Genomic DNA, 17,032 nt, shown 5'->3' with positions numbered 1-17,032 from the left:
TATGCATCAAGACCAGAAAGGTGGGTGACGTATAGTCACACAACGGGGCGCCGCACTGCCGTGAGAGTGACGTGCCGGTTCCCTCCACAGGAAGACATCTCGTTAGATGAACTTAAGAAAGCCAGACACGTCAGTGTATCCTGTATGATTCCATTCACATACAGGTCAAACGCAGCAACCCTCTCCCACGATGTCAGAAGTCAGGAGCATGGGGGAGGGGGGACAGTAACCAGGGGCGGCTGTCTCACCTCGGTGGTGAAGGCAGAGTCCTAACCAGGAAATTCCTCAATGATCAGTTTCTTGACCTGAGGGCTAACTGCACAGCTATCTCCACTTAACCGAAAATCATTAACTGCACACTGATTATTTGTGCACATTTCTATTATGTTTCAAAGAAAAGTCCAAGTCACTCATAAAACTTACCTCACCCTAAGATAAAATCGTAATTTTTAAAACTCTTTTTCATTTTAGGTCATTACAAGATGCTAAATATAGTTCCCTGTGCTATACAGTAGGTCCTTGTTGTTAATCTATTTTATATATAGCAGAGTGTATATGGGCTTCCCTGGTGGCTCAATGGGAAAGAATCCTCCTGCCCATGCAGGAGAAGCGGGATCTATCCCTCGGTGGGGAGTATCCCCTGGAGAAAGAAATGGCAACACACTCCTGTATTTTTGCCTGGAGAATCCCGTGGGCAGAGGAGCCTGGCAGGCTACAGTCCACGGGGTCACAAGAGAGTCAGACATAACTTACTGACTAAACAACAAGTGTGTATATGTTGCTCCCAAGATCCTAATTTATCCCACCTTACCCCTTTTCCCCTTGGGTAACCATAAATTTGTTTTCTATGTCTGTGAGTCTATTTTGTAAATAAGTTCATTTGTATCATTTTGTTTTAGATTCCACAGAGAAGTGATATCATATGGTATTTGTCTTTCTCTGATTTACTTCACTTAGTATGATAATGTCTGGGTTCATCCACGTTACTACTAATGTCATTATGTCACTCTTTTTATGGCTAAAATTCCATTGTGTGTGTATGTGTGTGTATACACACAAATCACATTTTTATCCATTCATCTCTTGATGAACATTTAGGCTGCTTCCACATCCTGGTTATAGTAAATAATACTGCTATGAACACTGGTGTACATACAAGTTTCTGAGTTAGAGTTTTCACCTTTTCCAGCTATACGCCCAAGAGTGGGATTGCAGGATCATATGTAACTAGTTTTAGACTTTTTTAGGCCCCTCCATACTGTTCTCCACAGTGGCTGTGTTAGTAACTTTTAAATTTAATCCTTTCAGAGTTTTCCTTCTTTTTTTTCAATGAGATATTCATATATTGTTTCATTTAATATATAACGGACATCTCTCGGTCATTAAATGGACTGCACACCATTAATTTTATGAATATTTAGGTTGCTTCCAATGTTTGTAAAGTTGAGTTTGTTCCATGTGACACTTTCAGTAGTACTGTTTGAGAACAGGAATGAGATTTTACAACACAGGACATGTTGTTGATAAAGCAAGAGGAAGGAAAAAAGGCTAAGAAATGAAAAGGCACATGATAAAGGAAAAAGGATAAAGGAGTATTAATCAAATACTATTAAATAATAAAAGACTCTTAGATACAGACTACATTTGTCATCGAAAGTAAAAGTACAACTCTCTAAAGAGTTAGGTGATAAATTATAATCAAGTTTTTAATCTGGAGTTAAAACCAAGATAACACCTTACTACATCAAAGCTGGAAGGAAATGAAAGCAATAAAAACATAATAGCATTTTTCAATTCACAGCTTTGATTTTAAAAATGAAATTAAAGCAGGGACTCTCAAAAACAGTCAAAAATTCCCAGGGAAAGAAAGGAAAATTGCCTGCAATAAGAATTTCATACTTTCAAAAACTAAAAATTTTTGAAAACTCTGCACTAAAACACTACTTCTAATTCATGTGTATACCTTGTCAATAATCATCTTCTTCAAAGAAAATCTAATTTTAATATTTTTGATTTATCACTTATTCAGAAATACAAGATAGGAAAAGAGTTTTCCTGCTTTCAAAGGATAAGGTTCTTCATTTCTAAAAATACTATAATCAGTTTTGAAAAACAGAATCTAAACCTTCCATGTCCTTTCCTGAGTCCCTGTCCCACCAGCTCACACCCATCTCATTGGAAGTCACACACATATTTTTTTCCTGAGTTTGATTTTCCTTCTTCCAAAAAAGAAGATTTTGTGGATACAAAGTTTTTAAAGTGAGACTACTTTTTCTCCGTTTTGTTCCATTTTTATATTAATCAAAGCTTTATATTAATGGGCATTTTCATGCAGCTACAACATAATAATAACTTTCAGGTACTCAAAAGGAGTTTTCTAAGATAAACTGTCCTTAGCTGCCTATGCCATGTGCATTTCATTATATTTTAACTAATATAAACTGACAAAGAATGCAAGACATAACTTTTTAAAAAATCTAAGATACCGAATTCATCAAAACACCAAATTCCTGCCACTTGCCAGGGACAGGAGTTTACTGTAATAGCAAAAGCATTTTAAATTGTGAAACTACAAATCAGTGTCTACAACACTTAATGTCAATCTGCTTACGTTGCTGTGCCAACTAATGGAGACTGGAAAAGATACGAACGTAGCTTACTGGAGCTTATCAAAGATACACAGACAGATAAACTTAAATTCAATATTTAAATGTCATAAGTCAATAATACTGTAATTTTAGGAAACCATTAGCAATAAATGTTCAAGTACTTTCCACAGGACAAAGGGCTTCAATTAACAGACATCAAGGAATCCAGTTCTTCCAGGGGAGACCCTATCTACCAGATATTGAATACATCAGGCTCAGATAGCTTGATGTCATTAAGCATCCAATTTCTTTAATTTCCAGATTTCTGAGTCCCTCTTCACCAAGACAACATGACTGTGTCTTGTTTCCCCTACAAGAAACAAGTATAGAACAATCTACCTAGGCAGACACTCGCGCCTTTCCGGTAATAGTTTCCTTCTCATTACCAATGACTACAGAACTCTGTGATTTATGATTTTGCTTCCCAGGTAACTTGACTACAGGAAGAACACATACTGAATTGAAGAACACAGACTAAAGAAAACAATTTCTGATTTGGGAGACGGGAAGTTTTAGAGTGATGCCGTGTTAGGCATCCAGGCTTCAGTTTTCATTCTCAAATGAAGTTTAGCATGAGTACAACCCTGAAGCCTGGGTCCAATTCTTACCAATATGATCTATCAAAGACTGTGAGCCTGAAAGGCTGAGACACACATTGAGGACTACAACATTCTCAAAGGAAATACACCCCATGAGCAGTAACAGATCCAGGTAAATGCCTACCAGTCTCCCCCAGCTGGGTAAGCTTCTGATTCCAGCAGGACCAAGCCAACTGTATTTTCACCTTACAAATTCCTATACTAAAATCCCATTATATTCTCTCACAAGATGGATGGTATGAAATAGTAAGAAATACACATATACTGGTCTCTGTGCCTGAGAGTTCCTGATATAGTTCCTGATGCTGAGCTCCTAAAACCCTTGTCTTTGGGGGGTGCTCAGAGAGTCTTATGTTCTAATATTTCTAGTTCCTGACACAGAACTCCTAGGAGCTCTGCAATTTCCTGAGTGCTAAGAACATCTAACACCAAGCTCCCAGGTCCCTCTGAACCTGGGGGTGATTAGAATGCCTTTTGTTTTAATGAGGTGACTTTTGGTGGGATTCTACGTGGCGGGTAGGCACCAGAAAGAAGCTTGAATTTTCAGGTCCATCCACCATTCTCTGGAGAGGGCCAAGAAATGGAGTTAATAATCTATCATGCCTACAGGATGAAGACTTCATAAAAAGTCCCTCTAGCACAGGGTATAGAGAGAGCGCTTCCAAGTGAATGAACATATCTAAATGCCAGGAGGGTGGCACATCCCAGCTTTATGGGTCTAACACTCCTACACTCACGAGACATCTGGACTTTGCCCTATGAACCTGACCATGTATCTGCATCCTTCATCATATCTTTTATGAAATGCATTACCATAAGCTGGTAAATAAATGGACACTTGCATTTCCACGACTCCTATGAAGCACTCTAACAAATTCTCCTGTCCAGGACGGGGGTTATGAGAAAGTGGACTTCTAGCCAGTCAGTCAAAAATACCAGAAATAACCTGGGACTTCGGACTGGTATCTTAATGGGAAGGCAGTCTTGTGGGACCAAGTCCTTAACTTGTGGGATCAGAGGCCAACTCCAGGTAGACAGAATCAGAACTGAATCCAACTGCAGGCCGCTCAGCTGGTGTCACAGAATTGGTTGGTATGGGGGGAAACCCACACATTTGGTGACCAGAAGTATTGTGTGTGTGCAGGAGACACACAGGAGTGATTTTCCTACACAGATGGTTTCCAGTTTCTTTAGCAATTTTAAGTAAACTCCATCAGCTGAAATGCTCTTAATTTTACTAAGAAAAAAATTTTTTTTTTAATTTCTTGATGCATTCAACATGGATCAGTAGGGGTTTTTTTGTTTGTTTTTTGTTTTTTAAGAATGAAGAAGAAAAAAAATTCTTTTCTGTCATGACAACAGAGAGAGAAAATTTCTATTTGTATTATATACTCCAGAAATGAACTCACAGGTTCTCAACAGACCTCTACAGGAAAGACACTGACAAGGAAAAAAATGAAGGGAAGGATTTTTCTGGCAGTCCAGTGGTTAGGACTTTGAGCCTCCACAGCAGAGGGTACAGGTTTGATTACTGGTCAGGAACTGAGAGCCCACTGTGTGGGATCCTCACAAAGTCCAGAAGCAAAAAATAAGGCACTGGCCTAGAAGGTGACGCTGCCTTTTGTACTTACACAATCTCTTCCTCCACAGTGTGAAAGGACAGCCTCAACAACTCTTGAAACTCACCTCCTAGGACTTAGCAACCACTTGTGAACTCCCACCTCTACATCTGGTAAAAATACAGTGATGTTAGAATTTCAAACATACTGGCTTCAGTTACAAAGCGCGGTAACGATACTAACTTATGGTGACTGAAGCCTTTACCCCATAATCACTTTATCTTTCTCCAATTCTCAAAGGATTTTAGATTAAAACTGGCACTCTTCTGCTTTTTCCAGTCTCGGAGGCAAACAACATGAAACAATTGTCCTCCAACGAGAGTTTAATTTCTCTTTCCCCGGTTTGCCAGAAATGCCACAGGCAAGAATTCAAAACAACTAAGCATTTGCTTGAGTTTTTGCCAAGAAAACTTTCCCCTACTTCCTTGATCATACTGATTCCCTTTTTAAAAAAAATCCTCTTCCATGTGAAAACAAGTGAATAGACCATATTTTTGCAAACGCCTGTTTTATATGCAGAATCTAACTGGGTTGACCCATTACTTCTTTCTGCAACCTCCCAGGAACCTTCATGCTGGCTGGAGCAGGGACCTCACAAGGAGATAACATTTAAAGCAATGTTTGGGCAGCAGTAACATGGGACCCAAAGGGATTGCTCTAAGGTTTTCAACAGATTAAACTATGGAATACATCCAAGGGAAAAAAATAAACGGAAATGAAAATACAATTACAGCTACCGTCAGTGCACCTGTGAAAACCAATACTGCAGGTTTCAGCCAATAGAACTGGGGTTTTGAATTTTAAATAAAGATCTCTATAACCTGGCAAGGTACTTAACATATCCCAACCTTGCTTTCCTTAACTATTAAATACCTAACACCAGAATATTTAGGAGGACTATGATGATTAAACACCATGTGTCAAATATAAAAACTGAGTGTGTATAACACGGTATAATTGAGGGTATACTAGAAAGAAAACAAGAAATGAGTTATGACTCACAAAAAAATGTAATCACAAATTAAAATTCTACCAACTATAAGCCTTTTTCATTTAACGTTTTATCACATAGAATTCACTCTCTACCAAATATTGTGTGGGTTTCTGGCATGAGCTCACAATATTCCTTCTGCCTGCAGTTTCCATCTAAATATCTTTCTATGTAAAGTCATTTCCAACCTGCTAATCTCTCCAAATCTGCTAATCTCCCCAACCTTCTGCAAGTTAAATATGTCTGTGTTCCCATCACATTGTGCTCATGACATTATTATACATATTATGGTTTAGGGAGAAGTGTGTGAACCCCAATATTTGCTACAGAATTCACTCCTGGGGCAGAAATCCTTTCACAGCTCAATATATTCACAATCTACCAGGGACCAGTGCACGGTAGGCAATAAATAAACGTCTGTGACTATGAATGCATATATTAATTATTCCTTTTTTCATCTTCTAAAAGGGGGGCAAATGTCAAACACCTCCTAAAGTGATTTCCATTTTTAATACAGATTATAACAAAAACAAATCTCTCATTTTAGTGGAAATGAGATTTAGTGGAAATTGAAATGGAAATTAAATTAGGGAGATTTAAATCAAAATTCAGTTTCCATTTAGTGGAAATTTTAGCGTATACACAGTTAACCACAGAACTGTTTCTATCACCTCGACACAATACTTACTGGCTGGAACAATGAAATCTCCATGTAACTCATAGGTCATCAGCGGCTCTGGAAGACTCCTACATGGAAAAGACAGCTCAGAATTACCAAACAGGTCAACTCTCTTTGCACTTTTTACAAAAGGATATTCAATATGTCATGCGTTTCTTTATGTGCAAAACTCTCCAAGAAATATTTTACATATCAAAAAAAATACATCATTCAAATGGATTCCTTTATTAAGTGTTATCTGCACCAGGCATTATCAAAAGCTCAAGCAGTCACAAATCCCTATCGGATCTAAGCACATAGTATTTCACATTTAATGTAGGAAAGTACCTTTACAAACATCTGATTTCATATATAAAACTTCCTTCCACAGACTAATTTATTTAAGGTCAAACATTTTATCCAACCAAATATAAACATAATATTGGCAATCACCCCTAGGGCATTCATCGAAGACGTCACAAAAACTATATGGAGAAGATTAAACAAACTTAAAGAAATCAAGCCCCCTCCTCTTACATCTCTTATAAAAATATAGTACTCAATTTTGATATATGCCTATGAAACAATAAAGATATAAAATAAAATTGATAACAACTTTTAAAAAATCATTTTAATTTTCTACAAAGCAAATTACATAAATAGTAGATTTCATACTGTGGTCAACAGAATGTTAGTTCAATCAACATTGATATGTATCTTAAATTTTAAAAGACCAGATCTTCAAACTCTATAAACACTTAAAGAACACTAAGATGAGTTATCAATCTGCACTAGCTTTCTGGAGGGCAATCTGGCAACATAAAAGATAAAAACTTCTTAAAACGTTTAGATCATGAAGCCCAGAAATTCCTCTTCAAATGTTTTTTAAAAAATTAAAGACATATATACACATAGAAAAAAAATTTAAAACACATTCAAATCACATTCAAAATGCCAGGGATAAAGAAGGTCATGTCATACTGACAAAGAGGTCAATTCATCAAGAAGACATAACAATCCTAATTTTTTAAACAATCCGAAATGAGTTTTTAAAATTTATTAATTTATTTTGGCTGTGCCCGCATGACTTGCAGGTTCTTAGTTCCCCAACCAGGGACTGAACCCTCAGTCTCGGCAATGAAAGCACAGAATCCTAATGGACTGTCAGGGAATTTGCAACAATCATAAATGTTAATGGGTCTAATAACAGGATCTTCAAAATCCATGAAGCAAAAACCGATGGAACTACAAGGAGGAAAAAGACAAGTCCACAAATATGACCAGAGATTTAAACATCTGTTTCAGTAACTGATAAAAACAAGTAGACAAAAAAAAGATAATAAATAACAAGTAGACAAAATCAATTAGGATACAGATTTGACCAAAGCTACCAACCATCAATGTACCTAATTGGTATCAAAGCGAAAGTGAGTCGCTCAGTCCTGTCCGACTCTTTGCAACCCCATGGACTATACAGTCCATGGAAGTCTCTAGGCCAGAATACTGGAGTAGGGTAGCCTTTCCCTTCTCTAGGGGATCTTCCCAACCCAGGGATCAAACCCAGGTCTTGTGCATTGCAGGCAGATTCTTTACCAGCTAAGCTGCAAGGGAAGCCCACCTAATTGGTATTCCTGTCACCTAAATGACACTGTATCCAAAATCAACAGAAAACACATTCTTTCCTAGTGCATATGGAGGACTCATCATGATAAAGATATCCTGGACCATGAAACAAATCTCAATAAATTTAAAGGGTTCAATTTATACAGGGTATTTCTGTTTACAATTAAAAACTGAATTAGACATCAGTAACAGAGATATCTTTTCCAGTCCTGTGGCCACTGCTGAGTTTTCCAAATTTGCTGGCATATTGAGTGCAGCACTTGTACAGCATCATCTTTCAGGATTTGGAATAGCTCAACTGGAATTCCATCACCTCCACTAGCTTTGTTCATAGTGATGCTTTCTAAGGCCCACTTGACTTCACATTCCAGGATGTCTGGCTCTAGGTGAGTGATCACACCATCGTGATTATCTGGGTCGTGAAGATCTTTTTTGTACAGTTCTTCTGTGTATTCTTGCCATCTCTTTTTAATATCTTCTGCTTTTGTTAGGTCCATATCATTTCTGTCCTTTATTGAGCCCATCTTTGCATGAAATGTTCCTTTGGCATCTCTGATTTTCTTGAAAAGATCCCTAGTCTTTCCCATTCTGTTGTTTTCCTCTATTTCTTTGCATTGATCGCTGAAGAAGGCTTTCTTATCTCTTCTTGCTATTCTTTGGAACTCTGCATTCAGATGCTTATATCTTTCCTTTTCTCCTTTGCTTTTCACTTCTCTTCTTTTCACAGCTATTTGTAAGGCCTCCCCAGACAGCCATTTTGCTTTATTGCATTTCTTTTCCATGGGGATGGTCTTGATCCCTGTCTCCTGTACAATGTCACGAACTTCATTCCATAGTTCATCAGGCACTCTATCTATCAGATCTAGGCCCTTAAATCTATTTCTCACTTCCACTGTATAATCATAAGGGATTTGATTTAGGTCATACCTGAATGGTCTAGTGGTTTTCCCTACTTTCTTCAATTTAAGTCTGAATTTATTTTTATTTTTCTAGGCTCCAAAATCACTGCAGATGGTGACTGCAGCCATGAAATTAAAAGACGCTTACTCCTTGGAAGGAAAGTTATGACCAATCTAGATAGCATATTCAAAAGCAGAGACATTACCTTGCCAATAAAGGTCTGTCTAGTCAAGGCTATGGTTTTTCCTGTGGTCATGTATGGATGTGAGAGTTGGACTGTGAAGAAGGCTGAGCACCAAAGAATTGATGCTTTTGAACTGTGGTGTTGGAGAAGACTCTTGAGAGTCCCTTGGACTGCAAGGAGATCCAACCAGTCCATTCTGAAGGAGATCAGCCCTGGGATTTCTTTGGAGGGAATGATGCTAAAGCTGAAACTCCAGTACTTTGGCCACCTCATGCAAAGAGTTGACTCACTGGAAAAGACTCTGATGCTAGGAGGGATTGGGGGCAGGAGGAGAAGGGGATGACAGAGGCAGGATGGCATCACTGACTGGATGGATGTGAGTCTGAGTGAACTCCAGGAGTTGGTGTTGGACAGGGAGGCCTGGCGTGCTGCGATTCATGGGGTCGCAAAGAGTCAGACACGACTGAGTGATCTGATCTGATCTGATCTGAACAGAGACATCTAGAAAACCTCAAAGAAAGGAAAACTAGGAAGTACTGTGAATTAAAATGAAAATAAGACTTATCAGAATTTAAGGGATATTGGTAAAACAGTATTTGGGGGAAATTTTATACCACTAAGTACTTATGTTAGAAAAAAGTCTTAAACTTTCTACCCTGAACAGCCAAAAAAAAAAAAAAAAACAAAGTAAATTAAACTGAAAATAAGCAGAAAAACAGAAACAAAGATCAGAGCAGAAGTCAATCAAACAGAAAACAAAACACAACAGAGAAAATAAGTGAATACAAAAACCGGTTCTACATAATCCATAAAGTTGTTAAGTCTGCGGCTGCTCAGTACTCAGTCGTGTCCGATTCTTTTGTGACCCCATGGACTACAGCCCACCAGCTCCTCTGTCCATGGGATTCTCTACGGAAGAATACCGGAGTGGGTTGCCATTTCCTTCTCTATGGGATCTTCCCCACCCAGGGATGGAACCCAGGGTTCTTACATCTCCTGCACTGGCAGACAGGTTCTTTACCACTAGCGCCACCTGGGAGGCCTAGCCATAATAATTAGGAAATAAAAGATAGAAAACACAAATTACCAGTCACAAGTAACAGAGGTGACTGAAGAATCACTGCCGGCTCTAAAGACAATAAAATGTTATGAAACTATTCATGCCCACAAATTCAACAGTTTAGATGAAATGGACAAACGTCTTAAAAGACATAAACTATCAAAGCTCACTCCATAAGAAGTACTTCCTCTGAGAAACAGCTATCCCACGTCTGTTAGAGAAAATGAATTTGTAAACATCCTGCCAATAAGAAAACTCTAGACCCAGATGACTCACTGATAAATTCTACCAAACAATTAAAGAAGGAATACTACCAATTCTATGCAAATCCTTCCAGAAAATATAAGAGGGAATACTTTCTAAGTCATTCCTTGATATCAGCATTTACCTTAGTATTAATACCAAAATTAAAGACAAAAAGACTATAGATATTACTGATATTACTTATGAATGTAGATGCAACTATTCTACATAAAGTGTTAACAACTGGAATTCAGTAAGATAAATAAAAGGATAATACATTGTGACTAAGTTGGATTTATCACAGAAATTATTGGTTTTTTAGTCGCTAAGTCATGCCCAACTCCTCTGTGACCCCATGGACTGTGGCCTGCCAGATTCCACTATCCGTGGGATCTTCCTAGCAAGAATACTGAAATGGGTTGCCGTTTCCTCCTTCAGGGGATCTTCCCAACCCAGGGATTGAACCCACATTTCCTACATCGGCAGGCAAGATTCTTTACCACTGAGCCACCAAGGAAGCCCATCACAGAAACATAACTGCCTTAATATTAAAATAAAATTAATGCAACTCACAACCACCACCACCATTCTAGCAAACTAAAGAAGAAAAACTGTAAGATCATCTCAATAGACAATTTAGAGGAGAAAGGATAGTTTTTCCCACAAATGGTACTGAAGCAACTGGATATCCACATTCAAAAGTGAACTCATATCCATACTCTGTATCTTATAAAACAACTAACTTAAAATAGATCATAGACCTACGTGTAAAACTTAAAACTATAAAACTCCTGGAAGAAAACAAAATCTTTGTGACTTTGCATTAGGCAAAAGTACAGTCCATAGCAACTAATAAATAAATGCAACATCATCAAAAGTTTTAAACGCTCTTTGAAGGACACTTTGAAGGGAATAAAAAGACAAGCCACAAAGGTTGGAAGAAAACATTTGCAAAGCAGATATCTAAGGATCTGTATCCAAAATAACAAGATCTAGCTAGGATATAAAGGAAATGGAACTCTTGTATATCATAAGTGGGAATGCAAAAAAACATAGCCACTCTGGAAAGAAGTTTGTCTGTTTCCCCAAAAGTTAAATATATACCTGTCATAAGACCCAGGCACTACACTCTTAGGATTCATGCAAGAGAAACGAACGCCTCGGTGCTCAGTTGTGTCTGGTTCTTTGTGACCCCATGGACTGTAGCCTGCCAGGCTCCTCTGTGCCTGGAATTTTCCAGGCAAGAATATTGAACTGAATTGCCATTTCCTTCTCCAGGAGATCTTCCCACCCAGGGATCAAACACCAGTTTCTTGTATCCCCTGCACTGGCAGGAGGATCCTTTACCACTGGCGCCACCTGGGAAGCCTACGTTCACTCAAAAGATTAATTACACAAAGATGTTTAGCAGCTTTATTTATAACAGCCAAAAGCAACAAATGATGCAAGTATCTATTAACAGGTAAATGGATGAAAGAAGAAATTTGTGGTATATCCATAAAAAGCAACACCAGTTAGCATCAAGAAGGAATGGACAACTGGTGCTTGCTACAACACAGGTGAATCTCAAATTATACCAAGTGAAAGAACCCAGATTTTTTTTTACTTTTTTGGCCATGCAGCATGTGGGATCCCAGAACCCTGACCAGGGATGGAACCAGTGCCCCCTGCGTTGGAAGAGCCTAGTCTTACCCTCTGGACCACCAGGACAGTCCAAGAACCCAGATTTTTAAAAGTACATGCTGTATGACTCCATTTATATGAAATTACAGGAAATGTCAATCAATGTATAGTGACAGAAAGCAAGCCAAGAGGTTTGCCCAGGGATGAGGGAATGAGAAGAGTGAGAGAGAGCGAATTCAAAGGGGCTTGAGGAACCCCTGATGGCAGGTTCACCATCCGGGCTTTGCTGACGGCGTCACAGATGTACATGCACATCAAACTTGTCCAAAGATATTTTATGAATATATGCAGTTTCTTGTACATCAATTACACTTCAATAAAACCGCTTTGCAAAACAGATGCAAAAATATATTTACAGACTATGCTCCCCCTACATTTCAGTTTTTACTGAATAAATTTCACTTGGAACATTAGATAAGTGGAAGGTGTACAGGGTGTTATTTTGATAATTCATATATTGTGATGTGATAACTGATTTAGCAGTATTCATCACATCACCTAATTACAGTCCACTGCTGTCTACAGCCGTTATACTGTGCATTACATCTCTGTGGCCTGTTTACCTCCCATTACAGGTCTGTCCCCTTTAACACCGGTCTCATCCTTCCACCAGGCCCCTCCAGCCACTATTTTATCTTACATACAATGTATGATGCTGCAGCGCGCGCGCACACACACACCGACAACTGGAGACAGTAGAACTAAACCTGAAAAGCACTAGTGAAGAGAAGCTGTTCTCTGGCTTCCTCTCTCTCCCCTTCATCCCCTATACTCAAAGAAGAAAAATAAAACGAATTACACCACAGACTAAATAAAGAAAAAGACGACACAATCAAAACGCAAAGCTCTGGTTTTGCTTCAAAACGGGATCAAGGAGGAAGGAGGGATAAAGGAAACTGTTTATCTGTCAGAGAATGAAAGTTAAAGGGTTCTGAAAAGAAAAGAAAAGGGGGTGGGGGATGAGATCGCTTAGAAATCCCATAGCGAGTGCTTCATTTCCAATAAAAATGAATTCGTATCTAAATATCTTCATGCTACTTACATCATTGCTGTATGTCTAGCCAACCAATGCAGCATAAAAAAATAAGAATTATTGGGTGTTTTTAGGTTTGTTTTTTTTAAATTTTGGCTGCTCTGGGTCTTCCTTGTGGCTCGTGGGCTATTTCCGGTGTCACACAGGCGCAGTAATCACTGTTCATGGGCTTGGATGCCCTGCAGCATGTGGGATCCTAGTTCCCTGACCAGAGATCGAATCCCAGTGGCCCGCATCGGAAGGCGGATTCTTCACCACAAGACCACCTCAGAAACCCCTTAACTATTGTTTTATTACTGTTAACGCTGGGGAAGCAGTAATAAAAATGACAAGATTCCCACATACAACACACTATATTGAGTCACCACATCGGTCAGCTTCTCATCCAACGTGAGACATTTTGCACACCTGGGGGCAGGGGAGACCCTCTCGTTGTCCCAGCATTTGGGGAATTACTGGAACTCCCTGGAGGAGGAAATGGCAACCCACTCCAGTATGCTTGCCTGGAGAATCCCACCGACAGAGGAGCCTGGCGGGCTACAGTCCAAGGGGTTGCAAAGAGTTGGACATGACTGAGTGCACAAGCATGATACATTTTGTCTTTTCTATTTGGCCCCTTTTTTAAAGTCCTTGTCTTTTCTGAGACACACTCAAAGATTTATGAGTGCAGCAATATGATGGTTTAGAAAATCTCTAAAGTATTATCCCCAAAACGTGGCAGTAGGGAGACTGACGAAACAAGAAGTGTCGAATGTTGAAAACTGAAGAAGCAGGATACTGGGGCGATGAGAAGTCATTATATTCATCTTCAAGCCTATATGTTTGAAATTTTTAAATATAAAATACGTACTATCAGTTGACTCTAATGTGCTTGTTGGAACCCAAATAGCATTTCCCTGAAAAATAATCCTGTGTGTTGGTTAAAAAGAACTCGTGCTGGGGAGGCAGTGCCATTTGACTGCCAGACAAAAATCAAAGTCCCCCGCAGACCCAGAGCCGAGGAACCACAGCTGCGACTATTTCCCATTCCTTTGCTCCATGTACTTGTCCTTCATCTAACCTCCAGCTTTGTGATCACTCAGTTCCTTTATTTTTTCAAGGAAGTGAATGCTCATAGAAATGCTGAACCTTCTTGGCACTCGATAGCAAAAATGTGAAACTCAAAGTTCATCTTTAAAAAACACCTCATCAATTAAACTTCTTTTCAAATAGCTTTGTATCTTTGTGTCATTATCATAAGTGTTTAACTTCACAGGGTTTACATTTAAATTAAGATATCTTCACTTTAGCCTACAACACAAAGAAAAGATTCAATGAATGTTAATAAATAGCCTTCTTCCTCACTGTTTCAGAGCATTTAATTCCGAAAACTCACATCCGCATTTCAAAACCCAAGTCTCTTCCAATTCTCTTCAGTTGCAATCGATCTGTCAGCTGATGTTCACTGACTATGGACCACACTTCCTGGAGCATCACATTAGGTACCTCATAGTTTATACTTGCATATAAACTTTCACTTTTGAGTTGCACATGCAGAGTCAACATTGGCTGTGTGTTAGACACAGTCTGCTCTTCCCCCCGCTACCAAGAGAAGCTCACCTCAAATACTGTTTCAGGGCACTTGTTATTGTCTTCACTTCCCAATCGACGGAATTCTCCAGGTCTACCTCGTTGCAGGTCTTCACGTCTAGTGAGCAAGCAAGGAAGAAACAAATATTAAAACCTGACCATTCAGAGGCCCTCTTGACGGCCTGACAATGCTTAGATTCTTAAACAGCCAAACCACAAATATTGAGTTCTGCGGTTTCCTATAAAAAACATTACATACAATTTCTTATCATATTACAAGCCATGTTCTATTCTCAGACATTTCTAGCACTTCAGAAAATCTGTAGTGGAGATCAAAGTAAAAGGGTAAGGGTTGGGCTAGGAGTATGGAAGATCTTAAAAAAGCATTTCAGTATTCACAACTGCAAAGCATAGATTGCTATTACTACTACTATTATAAGATGCTACTCAGCAGCCATGGCTTATAGCATGTGACATACGAAGTGCCTACATATCTGAACTTGCTTCGGGTGGCATTATTGTTATCACACTGTGTTATGACAGGGGAAACAGCACCCTTAATGTTAAAATTACTACAAGAAGATCAACAACTCAGTGGAGAAGAAGGAAGCTAAGTCTGGTCCCACACTTCTAAGGTTTGCACTCATCATACTATCTCTCCAAAGACTAATACATGATCAACCAAAACAGAAATATGATGACACACAAACTTAAAAAGTCTTTTATGAGTAATCTTTCCTATTAACATTACAATTTATACTCTCATCCAGGAGGTATTTATTAGAAGCCGCTACAAAACATTTCTGACATTCATGCTAAATTGGTTTTCTTTGTCCTGAAATTATTTAATTAATAACGTGTTTCTTCCAAATGCCCTTTCAAATACCTAGTAAGCTCTAAAGACATAAAACATGCACTAAAAAAAGAACAAGAAGAGTTGAAGGAGAAGGGGCAGGAGAGGGAGGAGGAGATGGAATGTACAGTTGGTTTTGAAAAGGAAAAAGTCAGTTCTGAAATTTAAAAAGAAGGATGGTGGGGAAAGCAAGCATTCTGAGTGTGGTGGCATCTCCAAGCCTTGGAAGGCTGTGACCCAGTGGCAGGGAAGACAGTGCGTCAAAGGATCACATGCCTAGGCTTAAGTCCCACTGCAAACCTGACCAGCCTCATCACTCTAGTCAGTTCTAACCTATCTGAACGTCAGCTCTTCCTGTGCTCAATGGAGGTGATATAAGCGCTCTATTGAGAGCATCAGTCAATCAGGGCTGTATGCAGACTTCCATGAATCATTAAATGTGCAGGTAATCACCAGAGCTGAGTCACCGAAAGTATAAGCATTCTACCCAAAGAGAGAAGCAGTAAATGGGTTATGATGAATGACATCAGTCAATCAGCAGAAACTGCTTTGAGTTTCTACACTCCAACCATGCAAAGGAGAAAATAAGAGATTTGTGAAAGAGACTTATTTCCCCCTCATTCCAGAATGTTTCAACTAAGATTCCCCAAAAAACTAGTCGTTTCAGGGTTTTTTTCCTTCATTGCACTATATTTGTCTAAATACGCAAGGAAACACTTTGTTGGTATACCCTTTTCAAATTAAAGCTCAAAAAAGAAAATCCTGTTCAAACGGAACAGTGCATTAAGTCACGCGTGCCTCTTAAAAGAGAAAAGATGCGTGACAACACAATGCTACCCTCAAATTTTTCGAAAATAAAGTAAAACAGGAAATGATGGTTATTTCACAGCCGTAACATCAGATATATGAAGTCAATTACTCAAAAGTCTAGAGACTTTTTAAAGCACTTCAACAGCTCTTGATTACAGCAACTGACAGCAAGATGCAATAAACTACAACAATGGCAATTGACACTGATTACATTTTGATCGGTTCCTACAATTCAGAACTCATTTGTTACTGCGCTTGTCAGACAAGCCACAGATACATTCAAGAAATCAAATTAAGCACCCTGATTAAAGGTGCAATCCTTCATAACTAGGACTAAATAATTCTGCTCTAAAGGCTTTGCCAACCAATTACTGCAGTAACTGAATATTCTCTCTCTCATTAAATCAATTATTTAAATCTCATACAAGTCAGATAACATTTTCAATCAACTTGCTACCAGCAAATCACCATTTTAAAATCCAGGAGGCTTCGAAAGGAAATCTTTCACTTTCAGCTTTTGATGATTATTTTATATTTTGAGAATCATAGTCTTTCTATG

The 17,032-nt window shown here is 38.7% G+C and overlaps 1 protein-coding gene across 4 annotated transcripts in view; it reads right to left on the bottom strand.

Annotated features, from left to right (window-relative positions):
* The window catches only part of ARHGAP10 (Rho GTPase activating protein 10), a 376,879-nt gene that overhangs the window by 118,770 nt on the left and 241,077 nt on the right, over positions 1 to 17,032 (bottom strand). For all 4 annotated transcript variants that reach the window (XM_027513410.1, XM_027513409.1, XM_027513413.1 and 1 more), the window contains 2 exons: positions 14,841 to 14,928; positions 6,546 to 6,604 (listed from right to left, as the gene is read on the bottom strand). In XM_027513410.1, the coding sequence (XP_027369211.1) occupies positions 6,546 to 6,604; positions 14,841 to 14,928 (147 nt within the window). The remainder of the gene's footprint in view (positions 1 to 6,545; positions 6,605 to 14,840; positions 14,929 to 17,032) is intronic.

Source organism: Bos indicus x Bos taurus, chromosome 17 (genome assembly GCF_003369695.1).
Source record: "Bos indicus x Bos taurus breed Angus x Brahman F1 hybrid chromosome 17, Bos_hybrid_MaternalHap_v2.0, whole genome shotgun sequence".
Classification (NCBI taxonomy): Eukaryota; Metazoa; Chordata; class Mammalia; order Artiodactyla; family Bovidae; genus Bos; species Bos indicus x Bos taurus.
This window is presented reverse-complemented; position numbering and strand designations above follow the sequence as displayed.